The sequence below is a fragment of the Microtus ochrogaster genome, chromosome 5, assembly GCF_000317375.1.
Source record: "Microtus ochrogaster isolate Prairie Vole_2 chromosome 5, MicOch1.0, whole genome shotgun sequence".
Lineage (NCBI taxonomy): Eukaryota > Metazoa > Chordata > Mammalia > Rodentia > Cricetidae > Microtus > Microtus ochrogaster.
Genome location: NC_022012.1, coordinates 56,519,571 through 56,532,132, shown reverse-complemented (window position 1 = coordinate 56,532,132; position 12,562 = coordinate 56,519,571). Strand labels below are relative to the sequence as shown.

The window sequence follows — 12,562 nt, the reverse complement described above, 5'->3', positions numbered from 1 at the left end:
AACATCCTTAGTCATCAGAGAAATGCAAATCAAAACAACTCTAAGATTCCATCTTATACCTGTAAGAATGGCCAAGATCAAAAACAATGATGACAACTTATGCAGGAAAAGTTGTGGAGTAAAGGGAACACTTCTGCATTGCTGATGGGACTGCAAGCTGGTACAGCCCCTTTGGATGTCAGTGTGGTGATTTCTCAGAAAATCAGGAAACAATCTTCCTCAGGACCCAGTTATACCACTTTTGGGTATACACCCAAAGGATGCTCAATCATGCCACAAAGACATGTGCTCGACTATGTTCATAGCAGCATTGTTTGTCATAGCCAGAAACTAGAAACAACCTAAATGCCCATTGACCAAAAAACAGATAAGGAAAATGTGGTACATTTACACAATGGAGTACTACACAGCAGAAAAAAATGACATCTTGAAATTGACAGGCAAATGAATGGATCTAGAAAACATCATTTTGAGTGAGGTAACCCAGACCCAGAAAGACAATTATTGCATGTACTCACTCAGAAATAGTTTATAAACATAAAGAAAACCAGCCCACAAATTACAATCCCAAAGAACCTAGACAACAATGAGGGCCCTAAGAGACACATACATAGATCTAATCTACATGGGAAGTAGAAAAAGACAAGATCTCCTGAGTAAATTGGGAGTATGGGGACCATGGGAGAGGGTTGAAGGGGAGAGGAGAGGTAGGGAGGGGAGCAGAGAAAAATGTAGAGCTCAATAAAAATTTAAAAAAAAAAGAACGGCTAAGATCAAAAACACTGATGACAACTTATGCTGGAGAGAATGTGGGAACACTCCTGCATTGCTGGTGGGAGTGCAAACTTCAATTATTCCATGAAACTCATAATTAGCTATGATAACAACAGCTGTTTATCAAGTGCTGATAATGTGCTGGGCACTTGGCAGAGCATCAGCTCCAGGATTTGACTCACCTGTACCCACCACAAGGACCACAGCAGACTACTAGGAGCTGAGGGAGTCACAGTACACCACACAAGGAGCCAGATAAGGGCAGTGTCTGTGGGTGAGTCTCTACTCACCCAATACAGGCAGGACACCCTCAGTGAGCACTTTTGATTCTTTTTTAGACGGACTTTAATGCGAGAAGGTATGCACTGTGAAGCTGAGACAAAGGTTCCACAGGTATTCTCTGTTGCCAAGTTACGGTGATTCCTTTACTTCTAAACCATTTGCATCATCACTAGGAGGCACATTTCCCTTCTCTGTGTCCTGGTCAGCCAGGGACACCAGTTTAAACTACTAAATGAAGATAATCAGGAAGCACCGGGTCAGCCAGGAAAGAGGCCCGTGTTTACGATTCAGTTTAACTCTCCCTGCCTGCATGCCTCTGTATTACCATGTGAAATGTGTGTCATTGCAACAGCTATTAAGGTGGAAAAAATTAATTGGAACTACAATTATCTGATGAGACTGGAACACTGTCTCTCCTGAATTAGTTCAAATTCTGGGCTTCAACCAAAACCGCTAAACAACGTAACAGGCAGATGAGGGGCCCCAATCCTGCTTCCACTGGATACCTCCTAACTATAAAATGTCGTTCAAATAAAGAGTCATGGAGTGTTTTAAATGTTTATTAGTAAGAGTTCTGAGTACAAAGAAATTTAACCTGACATTTAGAAAAAAATGATTGGCTCTCCATGTTTCGCACATTTTAATATCCAGTTCTAACACTAAACATCAGAATGCTTTTAAACTTTTAACTTAATTTGTCTTAATTTTAATAATCCTTTGCTCATTGGGTTAAATAGACTTTCAGGACATAAATCTAATTAAAGTAATGAATAAATTTTTTCTGAAAAAGTTTTTTTAAAGCTATAAAATTAGAATTCTTCAGTAGAAAACTTACAGCCACAAACAAAATTAACATTACATAATGTTTGATCAAGAACTGTATCACAAATAACACGTTTACATATATTACAGTGATTTGCAATATAGTAAATGCTTACTCACAGAAGATCTCAAATCCTCCTTGAGAGAAGCTTTAACATATTATGTAGTACTTTAAGGAGAGTCTGCTCCCAATAAATGACGAGAAGCTGGTCCAGGTGACAGGCAGTGCAGTCAGGAATGAGAGGCCTAACCAGGTAAAGACTTACCAAATATCACGCAGCATTCCCAAGTCAGCATTCAGAAGAACCCCAGATACCATGGGAACTCCCGCCCCTAGTCAGCATGAATGCCTGGACAACCACACGACCCACGCCATGAACAAATGGTCACACTGCTCCGTCACCCCATTTACACACAGTGTTTCTCCTTGGCTGATCTAGCGCTGCTGCAGCAGAGCAGGCCTGTTCAGCATCCGCCTCTGCGTATGTCTTGAACTGAGGGTAAGGAAACCGCGCCTTTCTACAGAAGACTATCGCGTCCACTCTGCGTGGCAGGTGCCCAGATGCTAAACACTTCTACCCACGGTGGCATCAACATCAGTCCTGCAAACCCAAGACTATCACACTTCTGTCTGCTGAGTTTGAGGACAATTTCAAATCTTAAAATTATTTATTAAAATTTCCCAAACCAGGACTCTGAAAACATAATTAAACTGAAAATCATTCTGTGTTGTACTGACATTTCTTCTCCTTCCTGTGTTTGGTAGGGAATCTGCCAGCAGCCACCAGAGTTCAGAGTGTGCAAAAGGAGAGGAGTGACACTGTGCCTAAGCCTCCTGGAGCCACACAGGGCACCGCGTAGGGGAAAAAATGCCTTCCGTGACCCACCTAAGTGGCCAGCCAGCAGCACTGAGTGTTTTAGGCTCCCCAGTGCATACCTCGGTAAATACCCCAAATTCCAGAGGAAGTCCCAAGGTTGTTGCCACCACCACTCGGGAGTAGCTTGGCTTTGTCACCTCAAACTAGGATACAGCTCCCAAGTCCCATTGCTCTTTGCTAACTGGGGTCTTCACTGGAGACCCTTAATTTCCATTTAACCATCAGTGGGAAGACAATACTTAGGCTCAGCGAGATTCGATCAAAAATCAACAGAGGTAAAAGTAGGAAATGAGAAAGATTCTAGTGAAGTAAAACTTCCCACAGGGCCAGCTCAGTAAGCGAGACCAGTTGTAAAAACAGAAAGAAAGGAAGCAGCAACTCTCCTTTCAGTTCATTTCAAAACAAAAACAGCATTCTTAGCAACATGGTCACGTGGTATGGCGCTATTTGTTCAAGTGTTCCGTATTTAGTTGCTAAGACCTACTCCCTAATAAGTCTATTTTACCATTAGAAATTTAAGTTTTTATAATAAATACTGTATTAAAATACTTTAATATTTACAATTTAAAAAATATATACACATATACTCTGTGCACTCCAGTCAGTCATCTGAGTGTGACCTCTTCAATGTCCTCGTCAACAGAGTCAACAGCTGTGACTGTTGGCTTATTGCTTGTGTGCTTCAGCCGTTGTCTGTTGGGATTAAAACTTCTTCCTTCACTGAGGAAAAAGTCTTCATCTTCATCATCAGGCTCCTGAACTCTGCTGCTTTTGTCCCCAGAGGGGAAATTAAGAGGGTCCAAGTCTCCTCTGCTGGCAGCCAGAAAATGTGTCTCACCGCTCTTGGAAGAAATGGTGGTGCTGTTGGTGCTGGGGCCAAACAGCTCTTCCATTAGGTTCGCTTTTTTCTCCCTTCTCAAAATTAAATCTACACTGTTTTTACCTAGGCTTTCTAAACTGTTATTTTGAAAATCTAAAAGGTTACTTTTTTGGCCAAGTGGATTTGACTTCCCTGACATTTTTGCAAATGAAGGCACATAGCCACCAAATGCAAACTCATCTGGAGGGGCTGGACTCCGAATCGGTCCTGGACTCCGGCCTTCCCCTCTGGGAGTTAAAAAACTCATGTCTGACAAGTGATGTCCATTGAATGATCTGTCTGAAGACTCGGAGAATGTGTATGATTTGGGGCTTCTGTCTGGAGAATGCAATTTTGATTCAAAGTTAGGTAGCAATGGCAAAGGGGGCCGGTTGAGGTTCTGAGGTTCTTGGAGTTCTCTGTTGATCTCGTTCAGTTTGGCAAGAAGCATTTCTGTCTTTAGTCTTTCTGCCTTGTCTTCGAGTTTATCAGCATTCTGAATTTGATACATTTCTCCTTGAAACCTTCCAGTCTCCAGCGCTGGCTTCTCTGTTTTTCCTAGTAAAGATGTCTTACCTTTCATTTTATCAAATTCTTCTCTTTCCCATTCTGTATAAAATGAAATTTAAAGACAAGAATTTTATAGCAGTTAGTATTTCTAAATAGGAGAACTTGGCTACAATCTTTTGCAAACGTCTCTTAATCTACATTTGGCATGCTAAGATAGGAGAATGGACATCATAATATTTTGGTTCTACACTTGGCATTCTGGATTCGGAAGTAGTTCACATGGATTGGACCCTGACCTTCAGTGTGGCAGTAGGAAGGTTCTCCATGCAGGACTGTACAACTCATGGTGTGCGGGAGACAGGAAGAACAAGGAGCTCAAACATAAATTCTTGGCTGTCCTGAGAAAGCAGCCCTTACACAAAACTCAGACAGCAACTGCACTAGCTCAAATCAAGAGAAAATTTCAGTTACATCTCAAAAGAACATTCTATTTTTTTTAAAAAGGTGTATAACTATCAAAAGTATTAATTGCATAGACTAAAAAATCATAAGCAAAAATACTTCACAGTAAACATGACCCTAGAGGTGAGAATTAAGCACAATTTATGATCAAGTTCTGAGGGAAGAAAATGCCTCAAGGAACAACCTCGTGTCCACCAATGAAATCGCAGTATGACCACAGATAGCTAAAGGTGTCAGAGTTAAAGCTCCCGAAGCGTGGGGAGGATGCAGAGAGCTTTAAGGTGAGATCTGTGCCTGCAGGACATACATGCCATGTTCTTAAGGTACAGACATGAGGTGCGGAATTCATTTGAAAAACTTTGTTTTCTTCGGGCCATTCTTGGCAGTTTCCTATAATTTTGAAATCATTTTCAAGTGAAAGAATTAAAAGTATAAAAATATCATAATTTCAGTAAAGGGCATATATTCTGATATCAGATCATCCATACGGAACAAGAGGTGAGGAGATAGTCAAAGCAACCAAGCCACGGTCTTCTGTTCCTTTTCCTGTTCCCTAAAATGAACTGACCATAACAACTTTCCTTTCTGTGGCTTAACACATGAAAGCATCTTGCTTGGCCACTGGTCAAAAGTGATACATGCTAACATCCCCATCCAGTACGCATGTTAACATTCCCATCTAGTACGCATGCTAACATTCCCATCCAGTACGCATGAGAACATTCCCATCCAGTACGCATGCGAACATTCCCATCCAGTACGCATGCGAACATTCCCATCCAGTACGCATGCTAACATCCCCATCCAGTACACATGCTGTTCCACGAATTTAAGCTTAAAACAAATAAGATTTCTCTGTAAACAACTACCATGGAACTAAGGGGGCATGGAAGTCAGTCTGGACTCTTGGTACCCAAACCTCTAACACATTCTATACAGATGGAAATGAACTTGATTTAAATAAATAAAACTAACAACCTATATAAAATTGTGATGAGGTAAGCTGTAAAAGTAGCTTTGGTCTGTGTATTTTTCTAACAATGAACTTCATTTCCATCATCTAAACTATGTGAACTGTTTCTCTGAACTTATAGGAAATGTTATAAATATTTATAAATTAAAGTAAAAAAAATTATAGGAATACTCAGAGCCTTGTAGATCACTGATTTTTGTGTTGCACTTATTCCATGACCTAGAGATCAAGGCCAACACAGCAGAAGGCTCGCTCAGTTAACTCCTCATGGAGCTACAGGAATAGTTCCGCTCTTTGATTAAACATTGTTTCATCTAAATTCTCTGAAGTTAATTTATTCATAATTCCCAAGCCCCTTCCAGACTTCCTTTTCTTCCTTTTGTGATTCCATCCCATTGTTCTAACTCCTGTGTGCTGCCGCTGCTGCTGCCTCCACCTCTTCGCTGTCCCTGCAACCACGCAAAGCTGGCTGTTCGCTTACATAATCTCTTACCCCTCTCAGGCTTCCCCGCCTCCTGTCTGCCAGAGGATCCTTCCTGATCTTCACTGCATCTTTCTTCTTTTTCCGAGTTTAGAAGCTCTGCCCCACGCTCATTTCGCTCTTGGTATTCCAGGTACTATCATGCATTTCAAAAATACAAATTCATATAAAAAGGGGGAAATAGTCTTTAAACATGACAAATCATCCATTAAGCATGATTACCAAGTTAGAAATTAAATCAAATCTTCACGTAATAAGTCAAGTTACTATGTTTTGAAAGATGCTTCAAAAACAATTCTTAATTGAGCTTAATTTTTAAAGAAAAAAATTACAAGATATATCAGAACCAATCCAAATAATGAAAACAAAATCAACAACCATGTGATGAGGTAAGCTGTAAAAGTAGCTTTGGTCTGTGTATTTTATAGTAAAATCTGATTAATCTACCAAACCAGAAATGGCCATTAACCAGCTAAGGTAGCCAACTAAGATGGTGTTTAATTGCAGAACACAGGCATTGACAGCCACACTGAATCTTGCAAATCTACTTTATGTCTAAATTTCTAACTAAAAGTTATGTAGCATTGAAATTGAACGTCATGAACTTTTTTGCTGGGCCCCAAGATGTTCCACTTTCATTGTCAGCTTAGCATCAGTTGTCTAGGAGATAAAGATCTCAGTGTTACCCTAAGAACTGAGTTCGGGGCTGGAGAGATAACTCAGTGGAAAGGCAATGGCTGCTCTTCCAGAGGTCCTGAGTTCAATTCCAAGCAACCACATGGTGGCTCACAACCATCTGTAATGGGATCTGATGCCCTCTTCTGGCATAAAGGTGTACATGCAGGTGGAGTACATTAAATAAACCTGAGGAGGAAGGTCCTGCCCTCATGGCTGGCGACAGAAGAGGAAAGCAGAGAGCCACCTGAGCGGCCACACTCACCTCTGCTTCCTGACTAGCTGTAATGTGACTGGCTGTCTCACATCCCTCACCATGAGAGACAGCATCCCCTAAGTCAAGAGTCAGAATGAGCTCTTCCTTTCTTGGGATGCATCTTATGAGGTATTTGGTCAAGAAACAAGAAAGGTAACTAGCACTCTTCCCCAGGGGATACAGAACAGGGGTTGGGGGGCAGCTTGTAAGAACTTCAGCCACAGTTGTGAAAACAGATTTCCTGCGGTTGGGCTCTAGCCATCGTGCTAAACTCACCGAAGAACGAGATTCTGGTCCGTCCCATTTGTTCTCATAACACAGGACAGTCTGTGGTGTGACAGGGAATTCCTCCAGCTCAGAGTCTTCAGAGGTCTGCACCCCCTTTGTGCACAGGTCGGTAAAGTCACTCTGGCATGATACTACCAAGAAAACCATAAACAAGTTTTCTAACCCCACTGAATAACGTTAACATATATTCAACCGGCAATATTCATCTAAGTGAGAGGGCACACCTCGTTCACGAAGGGCTAACTAGCAATGTTGTGATCTGAGGGCAATTATACTACAAATGATAATCATCTTTTGCAAAGTGAATACTTTAAAATTTATCTAATTCATAGGAGAATTATGCTTTTGTTTAGGAAAAGGAAAATTGCATAATAATACAAAGTATAAGTGAAGTGACATAGTATCTGGATTTGCTTTAAAATACACTAGAAAGTGGAAGGAATGGATGAAATAGCAGCAAGTAAGATACAACTGTTAAAGCTAGGTGCTTAATACTTGGAAATAATTATATATTTTATGCTATCAAAATTACAATAAGGTTTTTAACATTTTATTAAAATTAAGTTTAATGAGAACATAAAAGCTGTATATTAACACATTTTGGGATGCTTCAACACAGGAACATATAGACATTTTTTAAAAGGCTGCATAAAACATATTTTTTTTTAAATTTTGTAAATTTTTTTTTAAATGTATGTGTATGGGCTGTCTCTGTGTCTGTGTGCCATGAATGTGTGTGTGCTCAAGAAGCCCAGAAGAGGGCATCAGATGTCCTGGAGCTGGAGTTGCAGGTCAATGTGAGCCACCTTTACATAAGTGTTCTGGAAGATGAGCAAGCACTCTCAACCCCACCCCCACCCCAGTCATCTCTCCATCCCCCTAAGACAGGATTTTAATAACTTCTCCTTAGAAAGACAAAAGTTGAAAGACTGTGATTACTAGCAACGTTGATCTGTAAAAATCAGATCAAATATACCCCAAGGCTCTGCCCCTTCACTCTCATGACTCAAGAGCCCACACATCACGGGGCTCCAGTTTTAGCAGTAATCTACCATACCATTTTTTCTTGCAACAACTTCTTTTTCTTTCTTTGGAGACGACTTTGGCAGACGATTAGAGTATATATTTTTTATATCCAATTCCCTCTCCTTTTCCTGAAAATAAACCCAATACAAGAAAGGAAGATAACCAGTTTGAAATTAAACAAACACCTGCAGTGTGATAACTAACACCTTCTTATAAAACTGAAGCATCTCTAGGGCAGCTCTCCATTGTAACTGTCAAACTAGAGAAAGAAGTATCTCTGAGGAGGGGAAAGAAGAGGACGGTGGTGGGGGAGGAATGAAGGGGAAGAAGGGGAAGGGGAGAAGGGGGAGGGAAAGGGAAAAGGGGGGATGGGGAGAGGGGGAGGAAATGGGGAGAAGGGAGAGGGAAGCAAGCCCCACTTCCTCCCCCATAGAGAGAGTAATGCCCCTCTGTGATCCAGGCTTAGCCACGGAGACAAAAGTGGAATCTTTCTTAAGAATGTGTTTTGGGTTATTACTGACTTAGAAATTAAATCATGTTTTCAACCCAAGGGATCTTGACAATATGGGAGTAATGCCTTTTTTCTGAGAAGTTTCGCATCAAAGAGAAAACTCTATAAGGTTAGGCATAATTTTGTAGAATTCTGAACAAACTTTCAACCCATCAATGACCTCCATAAAATAAAAATATGCTTAATACAATTAACTAATGTAAATTGATTTCCTCTAAACAAAATGAAGGGGCATCAACTTGAAAAGCAAGCAGTCCTGGGTCATGTGAAGAATACTGGGTCTTTTAAGAATGTGACGCACATGCTCATTCCCATGGTTCTCTTCCAGAATTTTGTAAAATTTATTTCATTTACATTGTTGCTACTGGCATATACAGTACTTTACTTTGTTATAGCAATTATATTAACAATGCTTTTCTTTCTAAGTGACAGATATAATACTAGAATTTTGTAAATTAGTAACAAATACGAATAGTGACCACTTTTTAAAAAAAAATACTAGGTTTTCATGTAATTTATAGGACAGGAGAAATAATGGGATCTAAAAAGACATGCCTACCTTCAGCTTGTGATAGAGCCGCTGCAGCTCCTTTTGAAGAAGTTTATTTTCATCATAAGCCTCAAACGCCCTTTTCCTTTCTGCAAGCAACTGCCGCTGGAAACTGTTGGTGCTTAGTTCGAGGTTTTTTGATAGTTCCTTTGTGTAACAAAAACACAACCAATAGTCAAACGCAGGACTCAGGAGTGCCAGGCGACATCTCGGAAGCACTGACGAGACTTAAAAACCAGGCATACCACAGGCCAGGAACAGGCTCCCTACCCGTTAGTGTGATGCCTCACTTGGCGATCCCTCCTTGCTTTTCCTGACATGGGTAATTCATCCTTACACATCTGCCTACAGCACAAGTCACTTGTGGAACCAAGAGACAGAAGTGATAACAGAGGAGCTTCCAGAAGTCAGTGCTGGGAAGTAAACACCAAGGTAGCTAAAGGCAAACAGCACAGGAGCTAGTGTGCGCACCCAACACCCTCTCAGGAAACTGCGGGCTGTTCCAATGGTCTCTGAACATGCAACATCAAGGTTACAAAGAACTTAAAAGTATTAAAATATTTCTTTTCCAAATAGTTATTCGCCTACCTTCTAGACAGAAAGAAATTTTCTAAACATAACATAAAACCACATAGAAGAAAGGAAAATATAAGGTAGTTATGATTTCACTATTCAGTAATCACCATTGTCAACATCTCAGTGCACAACCTGGAACTCCGATGTGCTCCTCCTCACTAGCATAAAAACCTAAAGCAATGGACTTTAGTCCCTCTATCCTTTAAGATGGGGCCATTCCATTTCTAGATCAGCATAATTTATTTAAGTAGATTCTGCTGTCCCAGTTTTTCTGTGCTTCCAGTTTTTCCCTAGTGGATATCCAAAAATAAATAACTTCAAACATAAATTGATTATCCCTAGGGCTATGTTAAGAAATGAAGTTTCTTGGATTTTACTGAAATTAAGAACTCCTGTCTTTGATATAAGAAGCCATTATATCACTATAACAGTGTGAGTATAGACATATATATGTGTATATACAACGTATATGTATACAGACATATATGTAGTCACATATATAATATATATATAATCACAAAATTAAAAGAAACTAAACAGCTCAATAAAAGTAGAGGGCATATTTGAACAGGTGATTTACCAAAGAAGACAGAGACAAATAAGCACCAAGCATGAGGCTCCTGTATCATTAGCTGTGAAGAAAATGAAAACAAGCCACAATGAAGTAATGTCACCTATATATCACCTATTATTTGAATGTCTAAAACCAGTAAATCTAACCACTATTCACGGGGATGAACAGCTGTCAATATTCATGCACTCTGAGAGGGAAGATAAAAACTACGTTTTTTAGGGCTTAGCTTGGTGACTTTCCTCAATATGTCAATTAAGGAGTTAATAGTAAGAATCCTCAGGTAGAAGGGGATGAAACACAAACTGCAGGCACAGAAAACATAATCACTGAAATTACAGCGAAAAAAAAAAAGATCTCTAAATCAAGGGAGAATAACAGACATCTAAGGTCAAGAGGCATTTAGAACTCTAAACAGATGTGACCAGAAAAGCATGTCTCCAGGGCACATTACAGATAAAATGTCAACAAAGGAGACTTGGAAAGCCACAAAAAATAAGTAACTTGGGAGACAGACTCATCCACGTCACATCAGACCTTTCTGCAGAAAGCCCAATGCTAGGAAAACATGGAGAAATGCCAACAACCTCATAACATTACCATACAGACCAAAGAATCCTTTAGTATAACGAAGATGCTTTCCAAGATAAGCACAAACTAAAGCAATTCTTGACTACCAAACTAGCATCACAGAAGGTATCTTACAACAGAAATAGAAGAAGAAGGAATGAAACAAGCATATTTAACTCAGCATTTGGCAAATTCCTAAAATAAATAAGAAAGACAGAAAAGAACAAATGGTGTACAGATAGATAAACCAAGAAAAATCACAGAAGATATTTTACAACAGGAATAGAAGAATAAGGAATTAAACAAGCATATTTAACTCAACATTTGGCAAATTCCTAAAGTAAATAAGGAAGACAGAAAAGAACAAACCGTATACAAATAAACCAAGAAAAAAAATCCAATAAAATTACAGTAACAAGTAACTCTCAGTATTGACCCAGAACCTAAGTAAGTGGTTGTTAGCTCTCCAACTAAAAACTGTAGCCTCGCATACGAGAAGGACAAAATCCAGTCTCACTGGCAGAGATACACACACTGAGATGGAAAGGCTGGAAAGTGATTTACCCAGCATGCAGAAGCTGCAAACAAGCAGGAACAGGTGGACTGATGGGTAATAGACATCAAGCTATAATTAGAGGGGACGAAGAAGAGCATCATCCATTAACAAAAGAAACAATCCATCAGGAGGATTAGATGGGTGAAAATATATACTGCACATTGTTACACACTCAATTTCACAAAACAAGTGCTACAGGTCCAGATAAAACAACGGTGAACCCAACACACCAACTCTCACCAATGAACATGCTATCAAGACACAAGATACTGAGTCCACGACAGGCAATTCAGTGATTGGGAAGTTCTTTACAAATGAGTAGAAACCAGTTTCTATGTAATGTTCATCAGGACTATATTACTCCAAGAACACCAAAAAAAGAAGAAAAAAAAAGTATTTCCTCTCTTCCAAGCCTCAGCCCTTTAAAAAATGAAGGGACATTTTTCCTTAGTCTGGTCCATGTGCTATGGGACTGTATTCTGTCAATTATGTTTTAAATAAACACTGCTTGGCCAGTAGCCAGGCAGGAAATACAGGTGAGATAACTAAACAGGAAGTAGAGGCGGGGCAATGAAAACAGAAGACTTCTGGGAAGGAGGAAGCCCATTCCTCCCCAGTCCTGCCCAGACACAGTAGAAGGAAGATGTGACCTACCTCACTGAAAAAGGTACTGAGCCATGTGGCTAATATACACTAGAATAATGGGTTAGTATAAGTTATGAGTTAGTAACAAGCCTGAGCTAATGGGCCAATGGGTTTTATAATTTATGTTTTAAAAATGTGGGATTCTTTGGGACCTAATAACTGTGGGAACCAGACAGGACAGAAACCCCAACAAGCAGGCCCTCATGTAACATCCATGCCTCCATATTTATTCTACTTATTTTAAAAACATTGATCACACTTAGTGTGTGTATATTCGTGTGCATGTGTATGTGTGCA

The 12,562-nt window shown here is 39.9% G+C and overlaps 1 protein-coding gene across 4 annotated transcripts in view; it reads right to left on the bottom strand.

Annotated features, from left to right (window-relative positions):
* Positions 1 to 1,602: 1,602 nt before the first annotated feature.
* The window catches only part of Lca5 (LCA5, lebercilin), a 46,064-nt gene continuing 35,104 nt past the window's right edge, over positions 1,603 to 12,562 (bottom strand). For all 4 annotated transcript variants that reach the window (XM_026779309.1, XM_026779310.1, XM_005347560.3 and 1 more), the window contains 5 exons: positions 9,357 to 9,494; positions 8,318 to 8,414; positions 7,249 to 7,391; positions 6,054 to 6,177; positions 1,603 to 4,224 (listed from right to left, as the gene is read on the bottom strand). In XM_026779309.1, the coding sequence (XP_026635110.1) occupies positions 3,362 to 4,224; positions 6,054 to 6,177; positions 7,249 to 7,391; positions 8,318 to 8,414; positions 9,357 to 9,494 (1,365 nt within the window). In that variant the 3' untranslated portion in view covers positions 1,603 to 3,361. The remainder of the gene's footprint in view (positions 4,225 to 6,053; positions 6,178 to 7,248; positions 7,392 to 8,317; positions 8,415 to 9,356; positions 9,495 to 12,562) is intronic.